Source organism: Calidris pugnax, unplaced genomic scaffold (assembly GCF_001431845.1).
Source record: "Calidris pugnax isolate Ruff unplaced genomic scaffold, ASM143184v1 scaffold56, whole genome shotgun sequence".
Taxonomy (NCBI): Eukaryota; Metazoa; Chordata; class Aves; order Charadriiformes; family Scolopacidae; genus Calidris; species Calidris pugnax.
Genome location: NW_015090839.1, coordinates 5,027,193 through 5,041,045, shown reverse-complemented (window position 1 = coordinate 5,041,045; position 13,853 = coordinate 5,027,193). Strand labels below are relative to the sequence as shown.

At 42.2% G+C, this 13,853-nt stretch overlaps 1 protein-coding gene across 3 annotated transcripts in view; it reads left to right on the top strand.

Moving 5' to 3' along the window:
- TTLL5 (tubulin tyrosine ligase like 5) overlaps positions 1-13,853 on the top strand; it is a 129,790-nt gene that overhangs the window by 102,439 nt on the left and 13,498 nt on the right. For 2 of the 3 annotated variants that reach the window (XM_014941807.1, XM_014941809.1), the window contains 2 exons: positions 3,477-3,697; positions 10,805-10,872. In XM_014941807.1, the coding sequence (XP_014797293.1) occupies positions 3,477-3,697; positions 10,805-10,872 (289 nt within the window). The remainder of the gene's footprint in view (positions 1-3,476; positions 3,698-10,804; positions 10,873-13,853) is intronic. The other variant, XM_014941808.1, reaches the window with a different exon arrangement.

Genomic DNA, 13,853 nt, shown 5'->3' with positions numbered 1-13,853 from the left:
CATACCATGAATTTGCTCCTCTCCTTTAATTTTCTTGATGACCCCAAGATGCTCCTTTTACTGCATTTTAACATTATGGCAGTTAATAGTGCATTTTGAGCCTGTTCTTTATCACCACTTTGTGAATTTCAGCTCAGCTGATTGTAGCATCCAAACTGATTTAACTGAATGCATTAATATGGGTTCAAGAGGAATCTCCCCTGAACAATTTGTATGACTCCAAAGGTCTTCCAAGCCTTTTAATTATCTGCATTTTTGCAATGTCATCTGAAATGCAGTTGTGTTTCTAAAAGTGGTGGGTTTTATTTTGTTGGGTTTTCTTTTTTCTTTCTTTTTTAACCTTAAATCCTCGTCATTGTTTATTGCTTATAAACATCTTAGTTTCCAGCACCTGGTGATTTGGAACTAGCTGCACAGATACTTACACGATACAAGTGTGTGTGCATCTGTCTGTCGGTTCTCTTAAACTGCTGAGTCTCTCATCGTTTTCAGACTTGCTGATACAATTTAAACTGAATGAGTATGGGACAGAAATTTCAAAGCGATGTTTCATATAAATTTTATGAAAATAAAGAGCTGTATATCTGGAAAGGGGATTCAACTACTGTTCCCACTGAGGCAAAGGCTACAGCATGAAGCCACTCCTAATTAGACATCAAAAAATCAACATAATAATGCCCCAAAATCATGAAGGGAGGCATAATTTGGGGCATGCTTTATATTAGATACTGTAATACTAATCCCCAAGACAGATTCACAGGAAATGAGCTTCATTACCTCCTCTGGTCACAGAATGAACATGTTTTTGCTTGCAACATTTGTTCCGTTACTGTGCTAGGGATGGGTGTTAGATACAGGGATGGTAAGTGCCAGGAACATTCTTTCTGTTTTTGAAGATCATTAATATATCTGCTTTTCTTCAAAGTACTACACTACCTCCCTGCTTTTAATCACGAGCAGCCAGAGCTCAGCTGCTACTGGCTAATGCTCTTAGATGTGCATCGTCCTTACTGATAAGCTGTGAATGTTGAGATTTTCTAATTAAAAATTATTCTTTTTGGACAGATAACACTTTGTGTATGGTGTTCAAGTGAAGATGTGGAAGCAAGGAGAGGTGTGATCTAATAAGGCAAATATGGGATTGGGAGTCAGGATCTTCTCTGATCTCTCAACGTGGCTTTTTATATTGTTTTAGTCTGGCTTAGGGAAAATCACTTTTTCTGTCAGTGCTAACATTCTTCATGTGCAAAACAGGGTTAATGCTGTCCTACCTCCCCAGAGAATTGTGCAAGAGAATTAACTCACTAATGCTTTACATGATTTCTAACTAAAAAGTCTCATAGTGTTCTAAGTATTTTTCAGATTTGTAGCCCTAAGAACTTGTCAGGGAAGCAATTGTCTCCTCAACTTCATTAAATCTGCCAGCCTGGTAGTGTGGTTCAGAGTTTTTTAACTCGCAGCAGCAATCGTTGTAGGGTGCTACCTGCTTCAGGACTGCCTCTGTCTAGGCTTCTGCTCTCCCTAGACCCTGAGCTTTCCAAATCCTGAGAGATGAGATCTGTCTCCTACTTTTAGGGTGTGCTGAAATCTCTTCCCAACCCTTCCTTTGTGTGGTCAGGCTCTGCTCTCCCAGCTGCCCTCTTTATTTGCACAGTAGCTTCTCCTGGTTTCCTGTCCTGTCCCCGTGGAGTTCACAGCAGGACAGTATGCTTTGTAGCTGAATCCAGAAGCCATGGTCCGTGTCAGCTTCCAGTCTCCCCATCCTTGCCTGGAAGGCAGCCAGAGTCTCAGCACAGCATGGAGACAAAGGCCTTTTTGGAAGTCTGTTACCCCCAACAAAAACATCCATGACCTTTCTTTAGGCAGGTCTCAGCCCAGCTTTTGCTGATCAGACTTTGTTAGAGCATCCATGCTTGTTGTTTCTTCAGTCATGGACCTCCTTGCCGATGCATGTTAACACAGGGAAGGGGTTAAGACTATGCTTGTGGACTCCAAGATCTTAGTGATTTTAATAAGAACAACTCACAGGAAATATGCATAATATCAAACTGAACGCAATGAAATGTCACCTCTGAATAAGAATGGAGTGCAGTGACTTGACAGTCTCCATTCCCAACCCCATGATGTGTCAGACTCAGATGCAAGAGACTAAACCAAGTTCCATTTTAGTTTGTTTTTCTGGGGGGAGGTAGGGTGTGACTGCTATTTTCCAGACTTTTGCCCTTGTACCAGCTACTTATTCAAAATGTGAAAGCTGCAATCAAGGTAGAACTTTGGGGAAGGGAGAGGTTAAGAAGGATTGGGAGCCCAAGGGCATCTTGTCAGTGAGCTCTGGTTAGGAAACAGGCCTGTTTTGGCTCCTGCACTTCCTTTTCTCCCTAGAGCTCTCCCTGTCAGAAACGCCTTCCCACACACCACTGCCCTGCCATTTGCCAGAGAATTGCGGGGGAGAGGGGCTTTTCCTGTCTGTGTGCTGAGACTCAGCCAGCCCTCAGACTGTGGTTTTCTCTGGAGCCTGGAGCCCACTCACTGTGGCTTTGTGTGTTTTTCACCAGAGAAGAAACTGAGGACAAACGCAGTGAAGGGCAGTGCTCCCAGGGTCACGCCGAGGTGACTGGCGAGCGCTCAGCTATTCCCCTCAGCTCCTCTCGATGACCTCTAGCTGCCAAACTGCAGGGTTACGGTATTGCCTCTTTGCCCTGGGAGTCTGATGGACTTCGAGGAAAGACAAGGCAGAGCTCGCAGCAGGTTGCTCCTTTCTGAAGGGCTGAGCAGTCTGCAGAGCTCCTGTAGGGAACCATTCCCCAATCCCTGCTTTGCCAGTCCACTGCTCAGTTCTCCACTCCTTCATAACATGCAGATGCTTTTGCTCCCTCTGACAAATCTCCAATCTATTTACTCTCCCACCTGCTATAGGAAAAGAAATATTTTCTGTTCCCTGGTATTACTGGGGATTTCCTTTTTGCCAGCTGCTGACCTAAAGTCACTTTTTCAGAGAAGGTACCCTAGAGCCTTTCTGTTATTCCAAGCACTTAAAGGGTTAGATTGAAGAGCTAGTGTCTCAAATCCACCTCCCACACAAATAATTCAGCAAGATAAATGCAGAAAGTCAGTTGAAGCAACAAAAGCTTTACTCCTTTGTGGATGGGAGCACACTGCAAGATTAGATTGAGGACAGGACCTCTTGTTTTTTAATCCAGAATAGTATCATTCTGGGGCAGTAATGAGCTTGTCTGCCTTCCTAGAAGCTAGTCCCATCTTCCAAGGGTATAAAATTCAGCTCTAAAAACTATTTCACTCACTTGACCATTTAACTCTTCTTTTTATGCGTGGGACTGTCCCTGGAGTCCTGGGGTTCCCTTCACTAGGCAGGTATTATCCCTCACAAAAATGTCACCCATGTCCATCTCAGCAATATTCAGAGAGGTAATCTCCAATTACTGTGGTGTTTTTGTTTTTGTTTTTTTTTTTACCAGGCTCTCTTTGCCAACTACTCACAATCCAGCACCAGCCATTTATCTATGCCAGCTGGCTCTGATGCCCGCAAGACATCAAGTGCCACTTCTAGTATCCAGAAGGCAGCCAGTTTGCAGAAAGTGATGCCATCCCCGGGTACGCCGCCTCAGCTGGTTCCAAAGCCTCCAGCAAACCACAGGCAAGCAGTGGTCAGAAAGGCTGCAGCCCAGAGGATTTCCAAGTAAGTTTTATCTCTTCCCGTCCACAATAGGGAGTTGGCACTGGTTCCCCCGAGAAGGAATATCGGAGAAGAACCTGTCTACATGTGACTCTGACATAGATCTTTTTGGCTATGCTGTCCCAGATAAATTTCAGAGTAACCTGAGCTGTGTGTACTGACATAGGTGTGCACTATGTTGCAGTTTCATGTTTCACAATGGTAGTTACAGTCTCACCTTAGTAGGTGAGACTGTAACATCATACAAACATAATGATGTAGGAGCTGCCAGACTGAATGAGAGAAGTATTTGATCGAGGATGCGATTCAGTTATGTAAATACAGGTTGTTATTGAGATTTTAGATCCCAAGGGCTATTCCACTTGACCTTCAGCTGCTGTTCCAGATGAGCACAAGTCTTCTGTAGATCTCATGTTGTATGTGCCAGTTCCATGCAGATGTCTCAAATAACTTGAGAGTACCAAGTATGATACTTTAGGCACTTGAGTCCAGGCTTAATCTTTGATGGGGGTTAGAATCTGGTGGGCCAGAAGAGGCTGCTAAAAAAAGCCCCAAACCACTCAATATCCTTAACAAGCTAATCTGCCCTTGAACCAAGTTTCCCCATAAATTTAACACACAATAATTGACTCGTGCCTTCATGCACAAGTGCTTATTTCATTCAAGGTGTTTATTTTGTGCCTAGTGTAACAATAGCCTTTCCTTATTATCTGTAGAAATCCTTCCGTTAACTTTTACTAAGTTTTTAGTTATATAGTGCTTTCCATTCTAAGGTAGATGGATTTGGCAGATGTTATCTTAAAAACAAACAAAAATCATTAGAAATGTTGCTTACTGATCGCAAGTTTCCTTCCTTTCCATTTCTTGGTGTGTCTTCTCTTTTGTGTATTATGAGAGAATTCTTCCTATCCTTTACCTTTGTTGGTAGCTTCCTCAGCTCTTTGTTTATCTCCTCTTAAACTTCTGTAGACTAAAATCCTTCATTGTGTTTTTTCCTCATATCCTCAGACTGTTTCATCCCTGAATACTGAAGGGCAAAAATTGCATTCACAAATTCCTTCCTTAGACTCACTCTACAGCCAGAAGAGTTGTAAAGCTTTCAGAGCAGGTTCCTGTGAGGTTTCCTGATTCTATGTTTGCTTCCTGTTCAAAGAGAGAAGTTTTAGTAAAAGGTTACTGATGAAAGACAACTTATTAAGATGGTAGGTCAGTGTGTGTGGATCAAATCTGGAACTGCAAGGCGTATTTAAGGAGCTTGGACAGAACTGCTTTGGGGAAGCTTGTGTATTTCCTGCGTGTACTCTTGCTATCTTAAGAGATAGCACACTGAATTAATCCCTCAAAACTATTTAAAAAGAAAACAAGATGTTAGTGGAGTTTGTCAGCTCAGCAAATACAGATGTGAGCATCAGGTCTGGCAGGTACACACTGTGGTGGGTTTACTATCTGATTTCTTTTATGTTGGATAGCTCATGTTAGTGCAGGTGACAGGCTCTGTCAGTGGGTTTCTCTGCTGGGCAGCAGGGATGTGTATTTGAAGATGCCGGTGTGCTGTGCTCACTTCTTGGCAGAGGAAATGTTTATCCTTGTGAGATGGAATTGCAGCTCCTTGGACAGACTTTACTTTGCTGCATTTTTGTGGTTTCTGCTCTGTGACAGGCAGGAGTGTGGGAAAACCGGAAAAAGTTCAGCACCAAAAATGCAGAGAAGGGGAAAAAAAGCAAAAGATTCCTTCAGAATTTTAGAAAACTAATCCAAGTATTGAAGGCTGCAAGGAGCCACTCCGGAAATACTTTCCAAGTTGCCTTTCAGTCTCTAGCATGAGGCTCCAAACCTATTCTTGCCATTCATGGGATCTTGCAGTAACATTTTTTCACTTACATGGAAAACAGCAGTGCCCAGCTATATTTCCAGCATACTAAGAGCTGGTCGTTTAAAAACTGCTATATCTGTCCAATTTAATCCATTCATAGTTGTCAGGAAAAGAGCAGAGATGCATCGACAGAGGAAAGTAAATTGAGGGAAGCCTCTGTGTCAAAGGAATATAGATTAGAAAAGAAAAAGATGTCTTGCATACTCCAGCCTGCTCTTTACAGTCCTTGGTTATTCTGTACAAAGTATTCCTGGACACTGTGTGTAGTCTGCTTTCAAAAACTCCAGTGGCAGAAACCCCACCATATGCTATAGAAGATTATTTAAGAATCTAAACAACCTTATTATCAAAAAGCTTCTCCTGGTGTGCAATCTGAATTTTTCCTTTGTTTCATCCTGTTGTACCTTGTTCCTCTTTTCTGAACTACCCTAAACACTTTCCCTTGCAAATATTTTCCAGCTTTTGAATATCCTTCTGATGCTTGGAGTTTCCTAATGTTGCTTAGACTTGTTGAGGTTTTGTTAACTTAAGATAGTAGTTCCACCTGCCAAGTCCTTAATTGTCTTGAATTTACTGTGTTTTCTTCAGTTTGTCAGTACTTGCATTGTGGCACCCAGAACTGTACTTTTCCAGTGTGGGACTACCATATCCTTAGGTTATGATATCACAAATATCCCTCTCCATAGCATCTAATCTAATTTTGGCTTTTTGGCTGCTTCATTTCTCTGTCGGGTCATTTTGAATTTGCTCCCCACTCTCACCCCCTAATACTTGTTGGCTGTTTTCCTGATCTCTTTCCTCAGAGAAGATCTCAGTGCTATATATTATCTCCACAAGACTCACTGAAACTGATCCCATTCTGTTGTTAAAGCTCTCGTGTCTCCTTTTTTTTCATATATTTCAGTAACTCAGACCTTATTTCTCTGTCTGCTCTTGCACCACCTGGCTTTTGTTTAACATCTTAATAGAGATCATCTTTTTAAAGTTGTTTGTAGAATTTCTCCAGAGACTGGACTGTGAAGACAAACTAAAATCAACTTTGTCTCTTTGACCTATCTCTTCCTTGCATGCATTATCAATTCTCTCCCCGGCAGCACACGTGGCTTCCAGAAGAGGAAGAAAATAAGTTGTAGAAAACTCAACTACAAACAGAATGAGGTGCTAAAGATGAACATTACTGACTAATTCAATTCAGTCTAGTAAATTGGACACTTCCCTGATTAAAACATAAAGAAGAAAAGTAATAGAACAGCCAGAAAACTCTGTCTTGTCTCTTCAGTTCTTGGCCTCTCTCGTTTTCTCAGTCTCTCAACTTGTAAAAGGTGGTAGGTTGACTTTATAATGAATTGTGTCCAAAGCAGACTCCTTGCTCAAGCTAACAGCGTGGAAAATCAGGACCCATATTAAGGTATGGAAGAAAACTAACTGGTAGAAATGGTTTAATGTGTAGCGTTATGCTGAATGTAGCCTCATAAAATGTTCTCATGGTGCTCCATAGTTTTGATTAAACATGCTCATATTGCAAGTAGAAAGATAGTTTTTGCACAGCTAACACAACAAGCTCTTCTTTCTTTCCGAGAGTGAGACTGGGTCCTGCCACTACTACTGGCAGGTCTGTGAACCATGAGAGACCCACTGATAGCAGAGAGCAATGTTTTAAGATGGTGATCACAGATACAGTATTCATAAGCCGTGGAATGAAGCAGATGTCCATGGAAGCAGCATTTGTTGAATTGGATCTTCACATTACAGATGACAGCATGCAAAGTAGAAAAATATATTAGCTCAACTGTCAGAATCAAGAATGAACTGATACAGGTGGTAGACAGAAAGTCTTTCTCCTTTTAGCAATGATTAAGTCACAATAAATACAAAATTCTGTGCTATCATTACTATAGTAACTTTTCAGAAATCTGCTAACTGTGACAGCATCAAGTAGAACAAGGCCTTGAACAGCCTGTGAACAGAACTGTCGGTCAAAGAAAAGATCCCAGAAAAATCCAGCTGTCAATGTCAGACCACTGTATATAAAGAGAGGAAATGCCAGGTAGAGAAAGGGAGCATATAGTTCAAGATGTTATCAGGGAGAGAGAGAGCCCAAGAAGATCACCAGGTTTATCAGCAATAGACTGGAACATCACAAACTATTGGGGATGTTGATCAACATGGCATGATTTCTTGTACTGAACTTCTCTGTGTCATTCTCAACAACTCTATTCAGGAAGCCTTTCAAAACAAATACCCCCTTCAAATCCCAACATCCCAGCACAAAATCTTTCTACCTTGTTTCTTCTTTTGTGTTATTTGTTTTGCATGGTGCCAGCAACAGAAGAGCCAAAGTTCTGCTCTATTGTAACCAGTACAGAAATAGGGTAGAGGTGGTGTGTTTCTCCAGGGTTCAGGAAATCCATCCCATGGCAGGGTGGAGTCCTGACTGCACTTGGATACGGCAGTAGCCAGCTGTTCTGGGGCAGGCTGGCCAAGCCTGGCAAATGTACCAAAAGTAGAATGATGGCCACAGAGCGAGCCCTGTAAAACGCTATGGTTCTGGTTTGTATCCTGTCTTACTCATGTGTGCTTATTCATAGGCATGTGTGAAGTGTCTCAAGCGAGCGAGGTACATCACACATACAAATGGAGTGCCCACTGAAGAGAGGACAGGCGGCAGGAGAGCAAGCATGTAGCTGTTACTTGAATCCCTTTTGCTTTTTTGCTATTGCTGTGCTGCGGCACGCTTGTTTTTGTAGCTCCTGAGCATCTGGGTTAGTTAGGCTGCCTGACCCTTAGACATTTTTGGCAGCGAAAGCAGTGCATCTGAGAGACATGCCTTGATTTAACACCCTGACACAGCTGGGCTCTCTAGGCCTGTAGCTCTTAGCCCTTGGCTAGCCTCAGATCATACACACAGATATGCACACAGAGATACCCTGTCCAAGAGCAACAAAGAGGAACAAGCCTCCCTGGCTCTGGGTCTTCACATCTGTTGCTGTCCTCTTGTCAAACCTGGGCCTTTTGTGATGTGAATTTGTTAGTGTCAGTTTTGTCCCCCTGGACCATTAGATGCGTTCATAGCATCCCAGGAATAAGTTGTCAAAACAAAGGTGTTCAAAACTTAGGAAAGTAATTTTTTGTCACCTGTGGAACAAGAGCATCCTCCAAATTTGCATTCCCAGGCTGGGCAGCATGGGGCTGGTTTACTGCCTCAATGAAGGAAGTCAGTATCAGTTTCAAGGAGGGGTTAGCTGTGTAAGAGATAGAAAAGGACAATGATGGATATTTACACGGTGCCAACAGTAGGGACAGTGTTTTTGTCAGTACTGAAGAAGAGGAAGAAATAGAGAACACAACAATGGATTGCATTGGAGAAATGGTAGAAAAAACAACACAGACATTAAAAGCAGGCAACTGAGAAAGGCAGTAGGGTTTCAGCCAACCCAAGGGGGAAGAAAGTGGGAAGGGATTAACTCAATTTAAGCAGTGAGTATGTTCTGGCACTGGAGTTTCCATCAGGACAGCAGAGAGAACTTGAGGGGTGAGCATAGTGTGGTGGAAGATCAGTGACCCAGAAGCAGGTCTGAGAATAAGCTGTATGGAGGTGACAGTTGAAACTGCAAGAGTCAAGGTACACTGTGGGCTGTGGGTAACCAGAAAAGAAAAAGGGCAAGTCTGTAGAGAGAAAGAGATTCTCTAAACATAAACCACACTTTAAGGTAGAAGTGTGACTGTTTTGGGGTTTTTTTTGTTGTTGTACTTGCTGGCATTCTTGGTGACATTTTCAAGCACTAGTCTTGCATTCTACCTACAGAAGGGGGATCTGAATTTGGCTAGCAGTTGTGCTGCCTTAACAAAGTGGACAAGCTAATTATGAGCATGGAGTCTCTGTGTAAGAAGCATAAAGATCCATCTGGATTCTCAGCTCCCAGAAGGACTATGCAATATCAGCAGCAAAAGAAACCATAAATACAGATCCAAAACTCTCTCCAAGAGGCAATAAATATAGAAACAAGCACTTCATTTGACAATAGCATTTCAAATTATGGCTGACTGAACTAAGGGGTTCTGTTCTGCAAATGTTGTATCTACATCCCTCTCCCTTCCTGTATGGACTCTAATTTATTTCGCTAAAATACAACTGAGATAAAGTACAGGAATCCCTCACTGGCCTTTTAGCTGCCAGGAGCACCTGGATTACTGGCAACTTGCTGACTTTGAAATCTGAAAGCAGAAGGTTTCAGACAAAACTATAAAAACTGCACGTGTGCCTGGGTCTGTTAGTCATCAGGGCATCACATGGGGCTTGGAGATTATGGTGCTCTTCGGGCAAGAGCCACCAGTAACTGTAACACTGCAGAGCTGGCAGAGGGACACGAGTGTACACCCAGAAGTCTGGCATGATCAGAATAGAGTTGGGTGGGTCAGCAAAAAGGCAAGGAGAGACAGAGGAAGAGAGGACAAATCAGGAATAGATGAATCAATTGTATTTAAGGGCAGAATAGATCATTGAGACTTTATAGCTTGACCTCGTCTTGTGAGTAGACCTATTTTCTTTGTGTAGGAGGATATGGTCTCAGCAAATAACAGTTAAAGGAAGTGCAGTTGTACTCCACAGAATATAGTTTTGCTGCAACTCAAATGCTGAGATAAATGCAAGAGGGTTTGCATAAAGTATGTGTTTGAGGACTGGCACTGGACTACTGGAGATTAAACGCATTCTGTGGTGCTGGTTTCCAAGACAAGTGAGAGATCTTGCCTAAATGAGCTGTCTCTGCTGAGACAAGATGCAAGGACTTAACTTTTGAATGTACCAATTTTTTGCCAGCATATGCATTTTTGTTCTAAGAGGGTCGCTTAATCATTTTACTTCAAGTCACTGGAATAAAGTTACCACAGTGCTACTAGTTGAGCTGTGTTTTAGTGGTCCAATACCGCTTGCTATCTCCTTTATCCTCCAGAATCAGTTTCCAAGGCATGTGGGACAATTAAGCATTTTAGGCATGCCAAAATTTTGCTGGTGGCTTGAGTGTTCATCTGTCTTCGTCTGCCTTTTTGGAGTCGGTTGCTGTCACTGCCCTTTTTGTACCATGGTCATGCTCAGCTTCATAGCTACAATCCCAGTGAGATTATGCAAACAAGGAGAATTTCAATTTTTTGTTTGAGACTTCTGTTCTTCATTGCTGTATCCCTTCTTTTCTGTCTAATTTAATGCTTTCACCTGTTATGGTGACCTCCACTGAAAGGCAACTGAAGGGATTCCGGAACAGCCTTCACAGTGCTGCATCCTGTGAGCCAGGGACAAATTCCACAGGTAAGTGCCAGTTCTGAAGACCAGGAAAGTGGGGGTGGGCATGCCGAGATGCTTTCATCTTTCTCAAGAACTGGCAGGAAAAAAAACTTTCTCAGCAAGAAGAAGAAACACAGCTGCCTACCCTGCATGTAGTGGTTCCTAGGTAACAGTCTGGGTTCAGCTGTGCAGGGAATTTATTCCTCCTGGGATTAAAAAGACTAAACAGAAGGGAGCAAAGGCTCAGTTTCACAAAGTTGGAAGAGGAAGATCCCTAAAAATGTGGCTGGGAAAAAAAACTTGGCTAAAATGGCTCCCCTTTGCTTTAGGCTTTGGCTCAAAGATGCTCTGTTGTTTAAGCTTGGCCTGTAATAAAGGGCCAGGACATTCTTTACATTTTTCTTCGGTCTTGCAGAAAAGCCCCTTAGTTCAGAAAGACTTAGTTGAGACTTGTGAATCAGCTGCAGAGTGAAGTCAATTGGGAGAGGTGAAAGTTCCCAAAGGAAAATCACTGAGACTTACAGAATCAAATCTTCATCATTCCCTAGTGGCTAATTAATTAAAACAGGTTTATCTGCTGTTGAATTCTTAGTGAATGAGGACCCAATCCATTTTTCATTGATGCAAACCTATTAGAAGGTTGTGTACTCTTGATGAACCCATTTTACCCATGGCTCACAATAATTTGTGATGGTGCTGTAATGGAATATACTGGCAAATTACAGTCTAGAATGCTTTTAAAAAAGATGTTAGTCACCTTTTGTTTTGCTGTGAAAACCCTGAAAACATGACTCGAGTATCACTAATACAGTGATCTCCATGTTTTCACAGGCTAAAAGAAAAGTTTGCTTAGGGGTGAGCTATCTAATCCATCTCTTGGATATTTAGCTATGAAACGTAAAGATGACATTTCCATTATTAGTGTCAGTGATTTTATTGCTGATTCTCTAGCACAAACATTCAGCTAATGCACTTATCATACAGTTCCAAACTGCCTCCCACGCTTTACCACCTGCCAAAAACTCCAGTTATCTTACCAGAAATTTTATTGGCTGAATAGCCATAGTTAATAAAAAAGACCCTACAGCACATTGGAACGTGACAGTGTAGGAATGGAATATAATGGGATTATCAAAATAGATAAAATGATGTCAACACTGTAGTATATATATAGTTGAGGCAAAAGGTCTGGTCTACTGTGTAGTTCAAGTTGAGTTTTTATACATCATATAAGGCAAGGTCACACAGAAATTTACAACTAAATGTAAAAATTTCTCTCTCAATATGTTTACCAAACTGGTTTGCTGGTGGACTTACGTGAAAGTGTTTGTGTGCTGAATTCTGCTGCCTTTGTCACAGTTTTAAGATCACTGTCATGATTGCCACCCTGTAATTTTAACCTCTGCAAGAGATTCTGTCCATCTCCTCTGGGTGCTGTCGTTGTTACGTGTGTCTGTGGTTTGTAGGTAGCGTTTTTCTATCCTCCCCTGTTTCTGTGAGTACTTAGGCGAGCACGTGTGAGGATTGTTGATAATATTAATGATGGAAGGCAACTGACAGGGCTGCAGGAATAATATAGGCTAGATAACCACTACAAAGTTCAGGGTAGTCACCCTCTCTGGAAATACTTGTAATCCAGTGAGAACTGAGAACTTCAGCTCCTGTTTCCTTCTGCAGGACTAGGCTGGTGGGACTGTGCTGAACTTACCCTCTCGGAGGCTGAAACAAAGGGTTTACTCTGCCATTTAGTGAAGAGCATGAGAGCTTAGAACCCTTGTTTGGCTCAGGGAAGGCTAGCAGAACCCTGGCGGGTGGGTTGCTCACAGCTTCCTTGTCGCCAGAAGAGGTATATAGCTCCAAGAACAGCGCTAAATATCGTGGTGATTGAACTAACTAGAGCAAAATGTTTGTTCTTGGAAACTGGGGAATGATATTTTCTTCAGCTTTGCACCAAGCCACTGGTATGCGTCAGAGGCTGCTGTGCCCAGTCTGTGTGTCTCAGAAACTACTCTGGTCCTTCCTGCAGGAACAGCTGTTTTTCTTCTTCACTCTCTCCATTGATTGCATACGCTCGGGCCCTGATTTCCCTCATCAGCAGCTTATTTGGGGTTACTGTTTCACATGTATTTAGTATCCTAGATACCAACTAGAGGGGTTGGAGACACAAGTCATAAAGCAGATTACAGAATAAACGGCAAGCGTTTAAAGATAGAAGGCTGTGAAAAGTTGCAGAGATGAAAGAGGAACCAGGCAGAACCTCTGTATAAACATGCACACAAATGTTAAAAATTAGAAGTTTGAATAGGCCTTCTCCTCTAACAGCCTATGTGAGGATAGCTATGGGGCTCTGCAGGGAAGCAGCATGAAGGTCTCACAAATGATCTAACTGAAAGTAAGGAGGATACTCAAAGGAAGTGAGAGTCAGGCAGTTTGGAAACTTTTAACCAGATTATCCAGAAAACCGTTCACTGGTAGTTTGTACTTAAACTGTAGAAGAATAGCAGTTCTAGATAATATTGTGTAGTGAAATCAAGCTCTTGAGATGAAGTAAAAGGGAGAATGAAAGTCAGATTTTCTACAAAGCAGCTCAAGATTGTAAAACAGGCCACCACTACAATGAAAGCGTGGCGGCCTCTCATCCCTATGGCCTCATCCTCATTTCATGGAAAGGCAGAAGCTGTGTGAGCTGTGTGCCCCTGGTGCAATGAGAGAGAAGGCAGAGATTCTCATGAGTATCTACAGACAGGAAGCTAAATCTGCAAGCTATCATTTGGGGGTTATTTGTAGTGTCTGAACAGACAGTTTCCTATCAAAGTTCATGGAAGTTTAACGTGATACATTCTATTAAAGAAATACTGAGAATTGCTACCTCTGGGGAACGTTCAAAATGTTTCTGACCTGATTTTTCACTGAAATTGAACACCCAGCCGCTAGTGGGTTGTCAGTTATTCTGAAAATACAGCCATCATCACGTTGCTTTTTTTATTCTGTGTTACTTTGGAGGT